The sequence below is a fragment of the Arachis ipaensis genome, chromosome B3 (genome assembly GCF_059453495.1).
Source record: "Arachis ipaensis isolate K30076 ecotype BB chromosome B3, ASM5945349v1, whole genome shotgun sequence".
NCBI classification, from domain to species: domain Eukaryota; kingdom Viridiplantae; phylum Streptophyta; class Magnoliopsida; order Fabales; family Fabaceae; genus Arachis; species Arachis ipaensis.
In genome coordinates, this window is record NC_142438.1 from 648,486 (window position 1) to 665,717 (window position 17,232).

The 17,232-nt window shown below is 29.2% G+C and overlaps 3 protein-coding genes across 4 annotated transcripts; 2 read left to right on the forward strand and 1 right to left on the reverse strand.

Moving 5' to 3' along the window:
• Nucleotides 1–3,180: 3,180 nt before the first annotated feature.
• LOC107634149 (PLASMODESMATA CALLOSE-BINDING PROTEIN 1-like) lies at nucleotides 3,181–4,637 on the forward strand. 2 transcript variants are annotated; one of them, XM_016337724.3, is made up of 3 exons: nucleotides 3,181–3,523; nucleotides 4,100–4,133; nucleotides 4,296–4,637. In XM_016337724.3, the coding sequence occupies exons 1-3, from the start codon at nucleotides 3,202–3,204 to the stop codon at nucleotides 4,363–4,365; spliced, it is 426 nt and encodes a 141-aa protein (XP_016193210.2). In that variant the 5' UTR covers nucleotides 3,181–3,201; the 3' UTR covers nucleotides 4,366–4,637. The 2 variants fall into 2 exon arrangements, with proteins under 2 accessions (XP_016193210.2, XP_016193211.2); XM_016337725.3 differs by having other exon boundaries at nucleotides 4,305–4,637.
• A 2,797-nt stretch (nucleotides 4,638–7,434) lies between these two features.
• LOC107634148 (PLASMODESMATA CALLOSE-BINDING PROTEIN 2-like) lies at nucleotides 7,435–10,181 on the forward strand. The gene is made up of 3 exons (XM_016337723.3): nucleotides 7,435–7,926; nucleotides 8,011–8,044; nucleotides 9,668–10,181. The coding sequence occupies exons 1-3, from the start codon at nucleotides 7,584–7,586 to the stop codon at nucleotides 9,891–9,893; spliced, it is 603 nt and encodes a 200-aa protein (XP_016193209.1). The 5' UTR covers nucleotides 7,435–7,583; the 3' UTR covers nucleotides 9,894–10,181.
• Nucleotides 10,182–10,969: 788 nt separating this feature from the next.
• LOC107629446 (ubiquitin-associated (UBA)/TS-N domain-containing protein) lies at nucleotides 10,970–15,936 on the reverse strand. The gene is made up of 12 exons (XM_016332248.3): nucleotides 15,681–15,936; nucleotides 15,131–15,281; nucleotides 14,852–14,947; nucleotides 14,243–14,319; nucleotides 13,974–14,053; nucleotides 13,395–13,455; nucleotides 12,763–12,830; nucleotides 12,591–12,672; nucleotides 12,306–12,386; nucleotides 12,152–12,229; nucleotides 11,601–11,720; nucleotides 10,970–11,393 (listed from the first exon to the last, which is right to left on the reverse strand). The coding sequence occupies exons 1-12, from the start codon at nucleotides 15,846–15,848 to the stop codon at nucleotides 11,217–11,219; spliced, it is 1,239 nt and encodes a 412-aa protein (XP_016187734.1). The 5' UTR covers nucleotides 15,849–15,936; the 3' UTR covers nucleotides 10,970–11,216.
• Between the last annotated feature and the right edge of the window lie 1,296 nt (nucleotides 15,937–17,232).

Genomic DNA, 17,232 nt, shown 5'->3' on the forward strand with positions numbered 1-17,232 from the left:
ATAGTTGATTTACATATAAATTATCTTTTAAAAAAAAAAAAAATATTTATGATACATAATAATATTTGGTATATATAATGTCATATATATTAAGATGATCTATTTTAATTATGTGAATGATTATTGTTATTCACTTTTTATTGCATTGATAAACAATATTTAAAATTAAAAGAGAAAAAAATAAAAAAAAATTCTAATTTAAATTAAAAAATATCTTGATTCTTGTAAGTATATTCAACTTTTATATATACTAAATATAAAAATATTTAATAGTATAGTATTTATTATAATAATGACTCAAAACATGCATTAACTCAATATATACTTAGATATAATAAGACTTTTAAACAAGCAAGATCAATCTAGGCTTATTATTAAGGTTCAAAATACGACTTATGTTCATTATTACTTTAAGGCCCAATGCACGTGAATTCTACGTGATCCATCTCAAATCGGCTCGAATTGAATATTCGTTGCGAGTTAGAGATAATAATGAATACACTTAAGGGCGCGATGAGCCCCATTTCTGTTCCTCACTTTCATCTTAAAAAAATATCTTCCGTACTATCTTCATCTTCATCTCAAATCCTTATGTAATTATTCCTTCAAAGAAACACAGATACCTACAAATATTTTTTGAATTTTTTTTAAAAATAACAAAAAAAATCATAATATAATAATCATAAAATAATCAATTCAATATAATTTAATAAAAAATTCATAACATATTCATTATAAAAAATAACATTTAAAAGACATATATAAAAATATATTTCAACATAATAACATAACATAATTTTTTGACAGAAATTAGGATTACTATGTATATATAAAATAGGATAAATCAGTAATTTTATATTCACGTGGATTTAACGGATCCTATAGAGCATGTACCTAGTTACATCCCCATCCTCATCCATTTCATGTGGGCGGGTAGTGGGAATTTCACAGGTTCCCATCTTACCCCAAATCGCAAGTAATCTATGCGAATACCCGTATTTTGACTGATTTTTTTATCATTCCTATTACTAGTATTTGTTGGTTCGTGACGTCGAGTTATTCTAATTATTCAGTAAATTTTTAGACAACCAAAGTCTAGGTTATATCATCATCATATAGCCACATGTATCATTGTTTTAACAATATTAATAGAAGATGAATAAATAAACACTAAATGAGTCATATTTTTCATATATATAATAATAATTAATATCATATATTATCATTTGTAAAATCATAATATTTTTAGAAGTGATGTACAGACAACTTAAATGTTGATAAGTTTAAAAAATTTTAGAAAAAATAAAAAATATTTCAAAAAATTATACATAAAGAAAAGAGAAGAAAAGAAGAGCTGAAATAATATGAATGATAAAAATTATAATTCTTATAATTTTGTTTGACCATCTATATATAAAAGACAAAAAAAATCATGATTATCTAACGAAATTAATTTGTATTTATTGCATTCAATTTGAATAAATAAAAAATAATCTTATTTTAGTTTAGTCTTTATTTCACATCATTTGAATTTAGCTCAATATATATGATTTAATTTGATTTAATTATTAGTTAAAAATATCTTAATTATCTATTTTATTCATAAATTTATTATTTTAACGACTAATCAATTAATCAAATTAACTAATTAATACACATAATTAGTACAATAAATTTAGTTAAATAAATTAAAAAAAATAATTTAAAAATACTACAAGAACATTAAAAGAAATAAATTAAAAAATACTATTAAAATAAATTGATATATATTATAATAAATTATATAATATTTAAATATCTAATCAAATTAATTAGTTACTATAATTAATTTATCGTAATGAATTATATTTAATAATTTAAAAAGAATAAATAAAAAATACTCTTAAAACATCTCACGTTTTTTTATATAATAAAATATATAGAATAGATATGAATGCATCTAATTAGAATAAATTATGATGATGTGTCAATGATTGTATATTGTATAATAAGTGCATTAGTATAGGAAAAAAGAAAAACTCAAATTATAATAAAATTTATTATTTTTGTTAGTATTTTTAGTTATTAATTTACTTTTTTTAAATTTAGTTTGATAATTTTTTTTTTAAAAAAGTTATTACACCTATAATTAATAAATTAAATTAAAAATAATTTTTAATAAAGACAAATAATAACAAATTCGTGTAGTAAAATAATTTTTAAAATTTAAAAATATTACAATAGACATTAATATAAAAATTAAATTTATATTAATTAATATATGAAATTAAATTAAATTTTTAATTTTGACAAATATAAATCATCTTTTAAAAATTTTATTCTAAGTATTTTAAAAACACACTTATATTTTAAAAACTGTAAACATAAATACGTAATCTTTTTAATTTATCAAATATAAAATAAAGAGCACAAGTACCTTTTCAAAATTTTTTATCAAATTAAATTTTAGTCTAACAATTTAACAACATATTTTTAATCTAAAAAATAATAAATTCTCTTCGTCCTTTAATATTCTTCTTAATATATAATAAAATGATCGTTATTAGTAAAGATTGTGCGTTGAATACATCAATCATGATAAATCAAAATGCATGATTTCTACTTCTGTATGATAAACAAAATGCCTTTAAAATGTTTGTTAGAAAAAAATATTGTTGATATATATGAAAAATAACTTTGTATATAATAATTTTTTTTTTAAATTTAGAAATAAATTGCGTCAAGGCTCATTTATATCTAAATTTAATTATTTCATCCATCAAAAAGGAATGAATCTGAATGCTAAAAATAGGTGAATCAAAAGTAAATAAAAATTTAATTTTAATACACAGTTAAAGTAAAGTAATTTACATGTAAATTCAATTATATAATATCATATTATAAAAAATAACTACTTTTTATATTTGACTGTGCGAATGATAATCTAAAAAAATAGATGTAATTGTATGATAGTGTAAAATATTTTATACTATTAATATATTAAAATTAAACTCAATTAATAAATAAGTAAATATGTACCAATGAGTTATAGTTCAAATGACATAGTCTTTCCATACTCAATTAAGAGGTTGCAGATTCGAGTATCCTATCTTTGGTAAAAAAAAAAAGTAAATATGCTGATTTAAATTTCCTATTTAAACTAACTAATGCACCTTCTATTCCATCCAAACTCATCACTAGATTATTATTCAGTATTAGTGAATGAAAACACATTTTCCAATGGGAACACCAAAAGTGATTTGTATGCTATTGTTAGCCCTTGTTGCAGCCAGCAACATAGCGGAGGCAACATGGTGTGTGGTGAGAAGTGGGGCCAGTGCTGGAGCACTGCAAGCAGGTTTGAACTACGCATGTAGCCATGGAGCAGATTGTGGTCCTATTCAGCCTGGTGGCTCTTGCTTCAATCCAAACACCATTCAAAATCATGCCTCCTATGCCTATGACAGCTACTATCAGCGCAATGGCAAAGCCCCTAGCGCTTGTAATTTTGGTGGCACGGCCACCATTGCCGTATCCGATCCCAGTACGATTGTTTTATAATTTTGTTCCTAAAATACTCTTTTTTTAATATAAGTTTTAAAATTTGAATCTAATATTTTGTTAATAAATGTTTACTATGATTTACGGAAATGACATGAGATAGGATACACGGACACACAAATTTAAAATTTCTATAAGACACAAAAATATAACATATAGATAAAATATAAAGTATTTTTTAAATAAATTATAATGATATTTTGATATTTTATTGATATTAAAATATAAATTATTTTTTAATTATTTTTAATATTTTTTAATTATATAAAATATTTAAAATATTTTTGTTTTAATAATTAATGATAAATACTATTTCTAAACTCATTTCAAGAATACACCTTAAAAATAAGGTTGGACACGCTGACATGTGATAATATTTAAGTGTGTTCAAGCGTGTTTAGAAAAAAAAATTTTATTTTTTATTAAGATGCGATTGGACATAAAAGACGCGCATATCAAACAAATATCCATGAATGTCGTGTCTGAAATGTATCCGACACATTAAATTAAAAAAATATCCGTGTTTCATAACTAATTAAAATTTTGTTTTGGTGCATAGGTTTTGGAAGCTGTAGATACCCACCAATTGAAAGGTGTGGTTTATTTCTTAATTTTTAAATTCCAGTTGGTTCATTTATCACTACTTCATTTAGTGAAATATATTATCTGCAGTTCTGCACCCTATATATGGAGAGTTGGAGACTAATTGGTATTGTCACAATGTTTTAACAGTATTTTTTTTTTTTTGGACTAAGTTTTAACAGTATTGGAAGAGCAGAAGATGCAACAAAGACGAAGTCTCTTACCGGAGACTCTACAAATTAGGCCCAAGCCCAAATATTATTGGGTTGAAACAGCCAATGATTCAAGCCCATTTAGCGTTAGACAAAGACGAAAGAGTTTGGTTACTCTATTCATGTACTCTCTATATTAAAGGGCTGGAGGATTTGTTGGCCTCCACCAAAGCTGTACCAAAATTCCAAAACTGGGTTTAACCTAGAGAGTGGAATATAACCACCTATATAATAAATGCGTGTATAATGTAAATAAATAAATAAATAATACAATAATATTTTCCGACAACAAAAAAAATAATAATAAACGACTTAGTCAGAGTGTTATAGTAAGTAATTTTTGTGAAATAATTTGAGCAGTAATTCATGTTTTGAAGGCTTTAGTAAGTTCTTTTGAGAACTTTGTCTTTGTATATAACTATATAAGGTAAAATATAAAGCCTGGAGAATGGAATATACGAGGACATATTTTTTTTCCAATTAACAAAAGGGTCAATGTGAAATTATCAATATAATAATTGTTGAAAGAAACAAACATCCTATCTTAAGATACCATATATTTCGAACTTGATAGAGTATTTTGAATTATTGATTTTTGATGTTTGATACACACCTACAAAATATTTGCTACATAGACATAACAATGAATGAGTTGTAATCTCATCTTTATTTTTGTCATGATATTTACCATTGTATTTATATTTTTTTATAATCAAACGAAAGTTAATTTGTTAATTTTAATATAAGATATTTTTTATTTTGAGTATTAATAAATCAATAAACTCAAAACTATCTTGATAATTAGTAACAAAATTAAATACCTTCATACAATATGTCTCATAAATAATATCTCGTTGATCCATATCTTAAATTAAGAGATAATATTTTTAAATAGCAAACAGTTTTCCTTAAAAAATACTATTATTTTCAATCATTCTCAAAACATCTACTTTATCAATACTCATTACAATCTCTAATAACACAAGCAAAACCAGCACTATCAGTAGAATCAGGATAACTAGCAATCTAGCATCACAATTAATCTTAAAAATATCTATAGATGAAAATTTCAAAAACTACTTAGAATATAGAAAAGAGGGGAGGGAGATACGTTGTAATTAAAAAACACTCCTAAATTCTTTTTTTTTTTTATATAACTAAAGCTAGACAAATCACTTTTTTCATAGGTCAAGTCTCATGAGGATTAAAAATGTCATTATTCCTTATTCGTCATATCCATCAAAGTCCCAAAAAGAACCTGAATGAATGTTCTATGCTATGATACAAAAACTAGTTCTTTAATTTCAAAGGATGATAAAAAAATATCCAATATGTCATACAAGCTAAGTTTTTGGACAATCACAAATACAATATAAAACCGATTCCTAACTAGAAAGACATATTAGACATATATCCAATAACAATATCCATCTTTTGAAGCAAAAATTTGTAGTTAGCGAAAACTTCAAAAGAAGCTGACACCAAAGTCAAAGTCGATTTTCCGCTTCTTCAAACTAAAAAGCTGCTTATACAACTACAACAATTACAAGTAACTATTGCGTAAGTCATAGACTTTGAATGCAGCTCCAAACTAATATCAACTTACTTTCGAAACTATTTGTACATTTGGATTATATAAAAGAATGTTACCATTTAGATTCTGGGTAGAGAAAAATAAAGAGTCTGTGTATACTAGCAGTTGATTATTTTACAATTATTTTTTGTGCATGCATTAATTTTAGACAAAAAACACACTTAATACATTATTCTATGTATTTATATAGAAATTAATAGTAGTTTCTGAAAAAAGAGGTGCAACAATGGATTTTTTAAAGATTAATTTAAAATATTTAATCTTTTAAAAATTAAATTTATTTTTATGTCCATAATTAACTAATAATATTTAAAGAGTTTAATTAACATATGTCTTTAGGATATATGATAATTATTATTATAAAAATTTATCAATACATTAAAAATTTAATATTTTTAATATTTTTTATTTATAATTTTAATATGTATCTTTAAAAATTAAGACACAAAATAAATAAATTTATATTTAAAAGTGTTGGTTTAATATATAATATTAGATAAAAATATTGATAAATATAAATTAAAATTATTTTATATATATAATAATTTATTAGTTTGTAACAAATTTTTTAATAAAAATTAAATTTATAATAAATTAATTTTTAATCCGTAGAATTCAAAGTTATTATGAACCAAAAATAAATTAAAAGTGCTATCTTTTCTAGGAATTATTTTAACTATTATTTCTTTATTATTAACTCGGTATGCACGTTAAAAGATATTTAAAAATAATACAAACATACCATTTACACAAAATGGTTACTTTCACAGTTTCACATACAATTTTGGCCTTTTGGATGAGGATAAAATATACCTTGTTACATAATTTAGTCATATATATTTAGTTAAATATATTAAATAATTTAATAATTTAAAATATTATTTTTAAAAAATATTTTTATTAAAATAATCATTTTTATACAATTGAATTAAATATATAAAATAATTATTTTTATTGAAAGAAATATGTATAATCATAATTAATTTAAAAAAAATTTGGAGACAGTCGTTTTTAGTAATTTTTTTATTATTTTATTAATATAAATATTAAATTACTTTTAATAATTAAATTTTATTAATTTATATGTAAATTTTAATAAATATAAATATAAATTATTAAAGACTAAGGGTGAATTTAAAATAATAATATTTGATGAAGTAATATTTTTCGTTACTTTATGTAAACAGAGGAATACCTGACGAAAAAGTTACTGGGACTGATCATCCTACACAGCACACTCACAGGCAGACATTAACGTTATAATTTATAAATGAGAGAAAGAGAGAGTGACATATACGAGATAATACTTAATTTGATCCCTGAAGTTATAATCGAACTTTAATTTAGTTTTTAAAATTTAAATCATTGTAGAGACTAACGTGATTAAAATTTAAAAAGTTTAAGGATTAAATTGAGGTAATTGAAATTTCAGGACTAAATTGAGAAGTATTTTCTCGATATATATCACCGATAAAGAAAAAGAGAAGCTAAAGAGAAAGCCAAAGCGCCTCCTTCTGTTTTGATCTCTTCACAACAATAATATATGTTTTTTGCATCCCTCTTTTCCCCTCTCTGACCATACACTCTTTAATCTCTCTCTCTCTCTTCCTTTACCAACTAATAAGCAAAAACAAAGCCATATCTTCCTTCTTAATATGGCAGCACCATGGGTTCCACCATCATCAAAGCTTCACATTACTTCCTTGCTGATGATGCTGTTAATGGCGACCACCATGATGAACAACAATGTGAGTGGCCAAGCAACATGGTGTGTAGCTAGAAGTGATGCATCCAACCAGGCCCTGCAAACTGCACTGGACTATGCATGTGGTTCCGGTGCAGATTGCTTTCCTCTTCAAGCCAATGGCCTTTGCTTCCTTCCTAACACTATCCAAGCCCATGCTTCTTACGCCTTCAACAGTTACTACCAGCGAAGGGGAAGAGCTCCTGGTTCCTGTGATTTTTCTGGCACTGCCACCATTGCTCAAAGCGATCCCAGTATGCACTACTACAAAACACTCTTCATCAATTTATCGATCCCTTTGGTTAGTTCTCATTTTCTGTTTTCTGGTTTCTGTGTAGGCTATGGATCTTGCGTGTACCCATCTTCTGGAAGGTATGTTTACTTATTTGCATCTTTACTTTAATATATTTCTTACTCTCTGCATTTTGCAGCAAATATGAGATGGTAGTTCTTTTTTAGTGGCAGATGGAGAGTACAGTTTTTAATAGTTAAAGATAAGTGGTTAATGTTCCTTGTTTTTGAAGTAAATGGATTCTAATATTCTCATTCTCGGATGTATCTTTTCTTTATTTATTTATTATTATTATTATTATTATTATTATTATTTTAAATCCTGTTTGGTACCTTTTCTTCTGTGGCTTGCCGAATACACATATAGAGAGGCGAATTGGGAAGCCAAATAGTGGTGGCAATGTGCTGTGTTTCACTGTTTTTGTTTTGTGTTTGAGAGAGAGAGAGAGAGAGAGGTGAATGGGGGAGGTGCATCAGATTATGTTAGGACACGTGTCTCTTTGCATGAATGGTGGAAATTAGAAACGCCATTAAACCATGGCCTATTTTCTGCAAAACTATGTCCTGGTTTTTTTATTTTATTTTTCAAATGTTCCAATTCTGGCTCTGGGGTTGCACTTGCGAACTTTGGTACCTTGGTTATATGAATTTCACTATAATATCAAACATATTCTCATCCATCGGTAGATTTGGGGAGTGGGACACCCAAATGAATTAAATCTTATGTAAGTGATGATATATAATAAATATTTTGATATATTAATATAATAAGTGTGATCTTTATATAAAGACACATTTTCGAATATTACTTACCATTTTAGGTGGGGAGTAGTATCGTTTGGTTCGAGTATTTGAGTGAGTGACGCCAAATAATAGATCATGAAGCAGGGTGATGTACGGTGCACCTGTTGGTGTGGGGCTCCGACTCCATCCAACGGCTCAGGAATCATCATCATGATGAAATCCTTTTGTCGTTGTTAACTAGTTTGAATCATAGTGTCAGTGATCTGCTTTACAGTGCTAAAGTTACTAGTTTCTCTCATATGAATACATCCTTTGTTTCCATCCATTCTTTCAAATAAAATGAATAGTTTCTCATTTGCATGTAAAACCTCAAGATAAATTTATACATCACCTTTTATAATACAATAAGGTCGCTATTGAAGTCTATAGTTGGGTAGAAGGGTGGTTTTTTATGAAAGGGATTCTCTCATATGGAAAGTTATGAGTTCAATTAATGAGCTAAAAACAGAGCCATCTCTCATGGTTTCAAGTTTAGGTTCCATCAGAAAAAAGTGACATGGCAACCATGCTTATTAGGATTCGGATGATAATCATTGCTTGTAATGTGTTTGATGCTTTTTGATTTCATATGTCCTAAACCATGTAAGAAAATTAGTGATGGTTACAGGGGACAATGATGTTAATGGGGCCACTGGTTTGAGTTCTAGGTTTATTGTGCCATCTCACGTGTCATGATGAATCTTTATTTGTTGATAGGTCACACTCACATGGTTATTGCAATTTAAAAGTTCAATGTAATTGGAACTTTAACCTCAATATGTTAGGCTGAATGGTAGCGCCATGGAGTGGGACAAATTGAGATATATAAACTTTTGATTTAAAAAAAAAAAACACAACAAACAAACGTAAATTGTTGACTAAATGGTACTTGTTTTTCATTCATTCTTGTGAACTTGTTAGCACTGCTGGAGGGGGAAATACACCAAGCACAACACCTGCATTCAACAATCCGAACGTGCCGTCTCCTACGACAACAACACCAATATACGGCGGGGGCAACACCGGTGGACTAACGCCGGGAATGAACACGCCGTTCCCCGACAATTCCAGGGCAGCATCAGAGGCAACAGCCACATGGTTTCTAGGGTTGTTTTCCTCCCTTCTCATTCTAGCCATATGCATATGATGATGATCTTTGGTGAGAATAGGAAGGTTACAGTTTTGTCAGGGGTTAAAAGGGGGATCCTTTTGATGTTTATAACCTTGCTTTAATGCAATTTCATATTTTAAACATCCTTTGTATAAGGTTATAAACATTGCTGGATGGGGGCATTGTTATCCACCAGGGAAGGAAGGGCAGAGCTAGGATAGCAAATTATAGGGCTCAAGTTTAATTCACTAGATCAATTTAATTGTCCCCGTTGCAAACAGAATATTTCATCATATCATCAGCTTATAAAGCTCTATTTAGAATGAATTTCTTCCTAATCATCTTTTTTTAAATTCAGTTTATTTCAGTTCCCAGAACACTAAGCATTTTATCACGGGTGTCGATGCTAAACTGATTTGCATGAATACATTAACCATGCTAGGTGTATACAAAATTAGTCATCAGTATAAAATACATATAAAATACATATTAAAAATAAGTTTAAATTACATATACATATATATTTTTTTCAGTTGCATCAAATAAAATAAAATTATATATATGGTGATTCAATCCACTCGTCATAATTCATCAATAATAATAATAATTTTACTATAAACAACAACTATCAAATTAATCTTTAAGGGTATTAGTGTCTTTTTATATAAATTTAAGGGTATTAGTGTCTTTTTATATAAATCTGCGTCAAATTCTCTTTTGACCCTTGGAGATATTTTGCAACTGAAAATTACATGGTTTAATGGAAATGACAATATATTACGTGGATGATAAATTCTAAATTTTGAATAAATCAAATCTAATAATTATAAAATATTCAAACTTATTTTATTTCTAACTCCTATATTATATACTTGTATTCTTGGAAAATACTGATGGAATACAAATCAAGTTCATATAATTAGAATCTGAAATATGATATTATTTACTAAGCTGCCTTACGAATGAGATTTAGTTATAAACTACTGAATTTGTAAGGGGCAATAGACTGCTTACCATGTGCCAAAATTCATTACTAATAGCCTGCCAAAATTGTGAGGGGCAATAATTGCTTAATGCTTACCACAATCCAAAGTTTTGTAATTAGGCCAGTGTAAAATGGAAGTAAGAATTGCCTATTACTTATTTAATTTCATATAGTATTATAATTTACTCCAACGAAATCCCATGGAATAGAGATACAAGATTCTCTGGTAATTTAAACAGCTCTGTATAGACCTCCAAAATTTCTCCGACACAAGCATAAGTTAAACAACACAAGTTTGGTGAACAAACACTTGACTTGGAAACATTGAACAATAATAATTGTAAGGCCTGATTCAGAATATAACAGTTGCTGAACTATAGAACTCCAAAGAAGGGATTCTTAATTGCAGAGTCTAGTTCAGACCCAGCTGAATTCAGAACTGCCATCTCAACTTTGTCCCTGGGCAAAAACAAAAACTCACCACCATCAATCTTCTCAAATCCACAAATCTCCAGAAATTCAATGCCCCCCTTCAAGGCACCAACTCGTTCCTGTCGCAAACAACAAACATTACATTCAAAGCATCAGCAAGTGTTTTCTTTTTCTTTGGTAGAGAGAGAGGATGATGGAAACAAGGGGGAAGCAAGAAAGAGGGGTGAGCAATTATTAGAAGAATATATGGTTAAGGTCTGAATGTCTTGTATCGCTTGCCCATCCCAAATCTTAGATAATTTTTTCATCTTTAGGGAAATTCTTACCTGAAAAGTTTGGTTACTAAGTCGGATTTTTCTGAATTTTTCCTCGTCAGGATTTCTGGCAACATTTCCCACATAAGTAAGGAGGGTTTGGAATGCTTTCTTTACTCTGGTATCGTCCTCCTGCTCCAAGAATATAGTTTTGTAGCCAACATAAGTTACCATGTAAAGAGACATGAGTTATACTATATGCCCAAAAGTTTTGTAGCCAACATATAGGCAGCAGAAGCAAAACAGTTGACCAAATACAGTGAAATTGGCGTTGTTGGCTACAGCCTAAGCCTACACATTAGCTAAAATAGTATTGGTTACCTATACTTCCTCACCTATGTGTAACAATATAATTAACAATTAGCTACTCAACTAGCAGTGTAATGCAATAAATAAATTGCCATAGATATGGGAAACATTTAAGCATATAACAAAAGAAACAATCTTCTAAAAGCAACCGCCGGAAAGCAGTTTTAAAGAATTTTAATTCAGAGGCATATATGATATATGAATACAACCTGTGTTTCTTCATTCTTTTTTATCAAAAACAAAAAGGAAAGTACCTTGTGGTTCTGCTTGAGAGAACGCAGGCACTCTCTCATTTGTTCCGCTTTGGTGGCAGGCCTAACTGGCAGAAAACTCTGCATGCAAAAACAAATTTTCAAATAAAGAAGTACCTGGGGAAAAATTGAAACCCATTTTTGGACCCTCTCATACCTTTTTCTCCTCTACAACAGTTGAGGGTTTGGCTTCTGCAGGTTCCTCCGGAGGCAATCCAAGTTTTCGCCTTCTTTCAGCCTAACATCATAGAGGGAAAAAATTATTCTTCTGGTGGTTAAAGGCAGAGATTGAAAATCTTGCAGGAATTCTTATCTTCTTTCAAAAAGAAAAGAACACGACATGATGACCATGCTGATGTACAAACTCAAGAAAGAACAAACATGACAAAAGAAAAAAAAAGCGAGGGGAAGGGGGGGAGAGATTTGTTTGAAGAAGCTACACCTTGTCTTCTTCTAACTTCTGCTTGATTTTCTCTCTAGCCCTTCTCTCTTCCTCTTTTTCTGCTTTTCGCAATGCCAGCAACCTGCAAACGGAAACAGATTTTGCTTCAAGCTAGGTGCATTCATGACAAAAGACAGGATGCAAGATCAATAATATACTGGTTAAGCCAGACCGTTTTCTCTCATTCTCTTCTTCGATCCTCTTTGCTTCTAGCAACTCCTTGCCAATGCGAATTCTCTCCTATATAAAAAATATATATGAGACAAGTATACGTATCTGCTTGACATGTATGGACATATGTATCTTGAGATGGTGTATTAAGATTTTGCATACTGGCCCAACCTCAGAAACTTTATATACATAAATTAAGAAACAAATTCTTCAAGAGGATAACCAAAAAGATACTTCTTACTTTGGAATGTGTCACATTGCAGAGATATAATATAGCAGCTTGAAATTCATACAAGGATATGTATTCTTAGGAGCTAAAGTCTCATCCATGATGTGGGAGTAATTTACAGTATAGGTGCTTAAAAATTACCGAGGAAAGATAACCAGAAGCACTTGAGGCCCATTTATAATTGATTACTTTATTCAAGTTGTTTCATAACCAAAGACAACTCATACGTTTTGTCTCGCCTGAAATAATTTGTAAAACCTTAGGCACCTACATGGAGGTTCAAAATGGTTTTATATTCCTTAACAGGATGTATAGATATAAATGCCCACAAATATATTAAAATGCAAGCATCAATGTAAATCACCTATCGTTGTCACCAAGAGATAAGTGATTCTACAGAATACCTTTTCTCTTTCTCTTTCCATTCTCCTTTCTTCCTCTTCTTTCTTCTTGCGAGCTTTCTCCCTTAAATATTATAGATTCAAAATAAAAAGTGATAATACAAATGAAAAACCGATGATAGATAAGACTGACTATAAAAACTACCACACACAAACTATAATTCTGGACAAAAGTCAAGATATACAAGATGCTAACTAGATTATATAACAAAATCTAAACATGGCAACATAAAGTAAACAAGAACTCCAGAATACCCAGAAGCAAATTAGCAAACACAACAAGAAGACAGAAATTTCAGCAAAGCCACCATCAACACCGTCATATATAAGTTGCAGTCATTTATATAATCTGAATGCGGTATTGGAAGGCGCTAAAATCTGCAGATGCATTTCTGATAGTTGACCACTTTAAGAATGCATACAAATCAGGGTGCCCAAAATAGGTGTTTGATGCATATACACAAGCTGCTTAAGCAAAATTGAATCTGTGACCACCATGGGTACATTATATTTAAAGTTTAAACTCAAATAGCTTCACAATTCAGGCCATATGTAAATCTTATTTGACATCCAGTTTCAAACCTTAGCTCCTGTTGTTTAGCCTTCAGTTCTTCTGGGGTAAGAGAAGGTTTAGGAGCCTCAACTTTGGTATTGGCAGGTACCTGAATGAAACATCAGGTCAAGAGCTAGATATTGCAACTTAGTTATACCAAATAGATTTGACATTAAGTCATAGCATGAATTAGTCTAATTCGATTAAAAATCACAATATTAAAATCTATATCTCGTTAAACAATGTGAGTACCATGAATATGCCATATTGCCATACTAATAATGTAAACAAATCATACCAAGGGCATCTGATCTACGTCAGGGTCAGACTCATGCTCTACTATCCAATTTATGGCAGCCTCGATGCTAGCATTACCTATAGAAAGAGTCAAAGAGAGAACCAAATCCAATGTTTAATATCTACAGAGTAAATGATATCAATGTCCAAATATAAATAACATAAATAATGTAAAGTACCTAGATCTAGAGATAGTAAAAGTACACACTTTTAAAAAAATGACTATCTACAATTGTGTCAAATGCAATTGTTATCACACACAAGTATTAACAGTTTCATCTTCTTTTACCCAGTTTTCATGGATCCTCTCAATTTTTTTCCTTAATTGTTCTGTCAAGTGTGATCTGTCACCATTCAATATCTTCTCTCACATGTTTTTTCTTGGTCCCACTTAAGGAGTGTATGGTGAGGGATCACACTTGACAAAATAATTGAGAGAAAAAAGATGGAGAGGATCCATTCCCATTTTCCTCCACTACCCCCTAATAAAATGTACCATCTTTCATTTGATTTGCTTAACATAGCTGAGCCTCTTATTAGCTTTCTCGCACAAAACATAAAGAACAATATGCAGCTAAAATTATAAGAACAGAGTTGAAAGGAAACTCACCAGAATAATGAAGTGCACGTGTTGCTCGAGCTGTAGAAAATCCCATTACTTCAAGTTCCTCAACAATCGTTTTGTCAACCTCAGGAACAACCATTTCTGTATTTTAAGGCATAAAGCAATAATTACTGACCTTAAAAAGTAGATATTATCATTCACTAGCCAAAAGAATAAGGGTGAAATCTTTGAGAAGGCTTTCCAAAAACAAAGTGACACACAATATCTATTTTTAAGGTTTGTTACAGTCATGGATTAATTGAGGCTAGCAGAGTAGTAGGTAACCTGCATCTTGGCTTGCATCTGCATTGAGAGCCTCTTCTGAGGTAGCAGCTTCATCCACTTTTGGAGCCTCTAAACTTATCGGTTTGGCTGCCTCGGAAGTCTTATCTACAAACTCAGTATGCCCGGTTCTTTTCGTATGCAAATCACTTTCCTAAATGATCAATAGCATTGGGAAAGGAAAACTATCAAGAAATCAAGGCACCTTAGAAAACACTGCACAAAACAAGGTTCCTTCTTCTCCATACATAATGAAACAGAAAATTATCTCCTAGACTCAACAAATATACAAAATACACACACAAAAAGAAAGTTCGTTTGTTTTAATTCCCCCCCCCCCCGGCGGTTGCAGCAGCCAACTAAAATTGAGAACCTCAAACAAGTTAAACCCTAAAATAACTGAAAATCACAGCAAGATCATAATTCATATCAGTTCATCAGCTGTTTGTAAAGATGGTTCAATTCAAAAACACGATCCAGAAGCCATGTGCTACGAAGAAATTGAGGAAACGTAAACAGGAAAAGGAGAATGAAAGAGAGATAGGGATCTAACGGTTTTGGATCGGCAGGGTTTGCCGCAAGCAGTGCAGACGAGGTTGAGAACTGCTTCGGTGGATTCGGAGAAGTTGGAGTGGTTGGTGAGCTCTGCATGCTGTTGCGCTTCCTCTACGGACCTCAACAGAGTGCCACAGTCACCACACTTGAGAGAAACCCCCGCCATTGATAGAACTTTCACAGCTTCTTCACAAAAGCACCGCAACTGTTTACTAATCGGGAAAAGGATCCGATTAGAAAATTTGTATTTGGAAAGATTGAGAGTTTAATTATTATTTTATTATTTCAAGTTAAAAAGTAATTAGATTTTTATTTTTTATTTTTACTAATTTTCTAGGAATTTGGTTTTATAAAATGGGCGTAGTTATTATTAATTTATTATTATGAAAAAATTTAGAGAGCTAACAATTTTATTGAATTTTGACCAGTAGATAACTAGCAGAAAAAGGTGAGTCATTAGATGAAATCTCACACTAATTTCACACTATTAAATTATCATTAATGGTTATTTGATAGCTATCAATCACAAAAGTTGCTGGTCTCCTAGTATTGCTCTATTATTATTATTATTATTATTTGACTCTTGTTCAGTTGTTTGAAATTAAGAATACATGTTAGTATCGTTAATTAAAAAAATGAAAAATTAAAAAATTAAATTTTTAATGTATTTATTATATATTTATTAAACGTAATTAAAAATCTTTTATTGATAATAAAATTTTCAACGTCAGCATTCGTCTAACAGAAAAAGAAAAAAAAAGGCAAGGAAATTCTTTTTTTTTTGTTGCCTAGTCAAGGAAATTGTTTGATTAGCTTTTTTTTTTTTAAACATAGACCAAAGGCCCAAAATGCAGAGACTACATAGTCCGTCACCAAAAAAAAAAAAGAGACTACATAGTCCTAATAAGGCAATGAGTGATTGAATACGATAGCATAGAGCAGAGCTTGAATCTTCCTTCTCCTTAGACTTAGTTTGATAAAAGTTTTTGAAGATGTGCTTGTATTTTTCAAAAGTTCAAACTTCTTATTTTATATTTGGTAAATAAAAAAATTATGTGTTTATATTTGTAATTTTTAAAAAATTAGAATATTTTTAAAAATATTTAAGATAGAGCTTTTTAAGGTTAGCTTGTATTTTTTAAAATTTAATCTCATATGTTAACTAATTTTCAAATTTAATGCTTATATTTATATCTATTATAGTATTTTTAAATTTTAAAAGTTATTTTACCAAATACAATTATTGTTGTTTGTGTTTATTAAAAATAATTTTTAATTTGATTTACCAAACATAAATGCTACAACTTTTAAAAAGCTATCTTTTAAAATTAACTTTTGTAAACTACTTTTAAAAAGTAAAAGCTTTACCAAACAAAGTTAGTCCTTTAACTCCTTATTATTTCTTATCCGTATAGTCACAGCTTTTGAAATTAATATTAATTAAATATTGATCAAAATATTTTTTTAATTAAATATTCTTTCTTATTGTTTCTTATCCTTATTGTTTCTTATTAATTAATATTTTTTTAAATAATTAAAATTTAAAATTT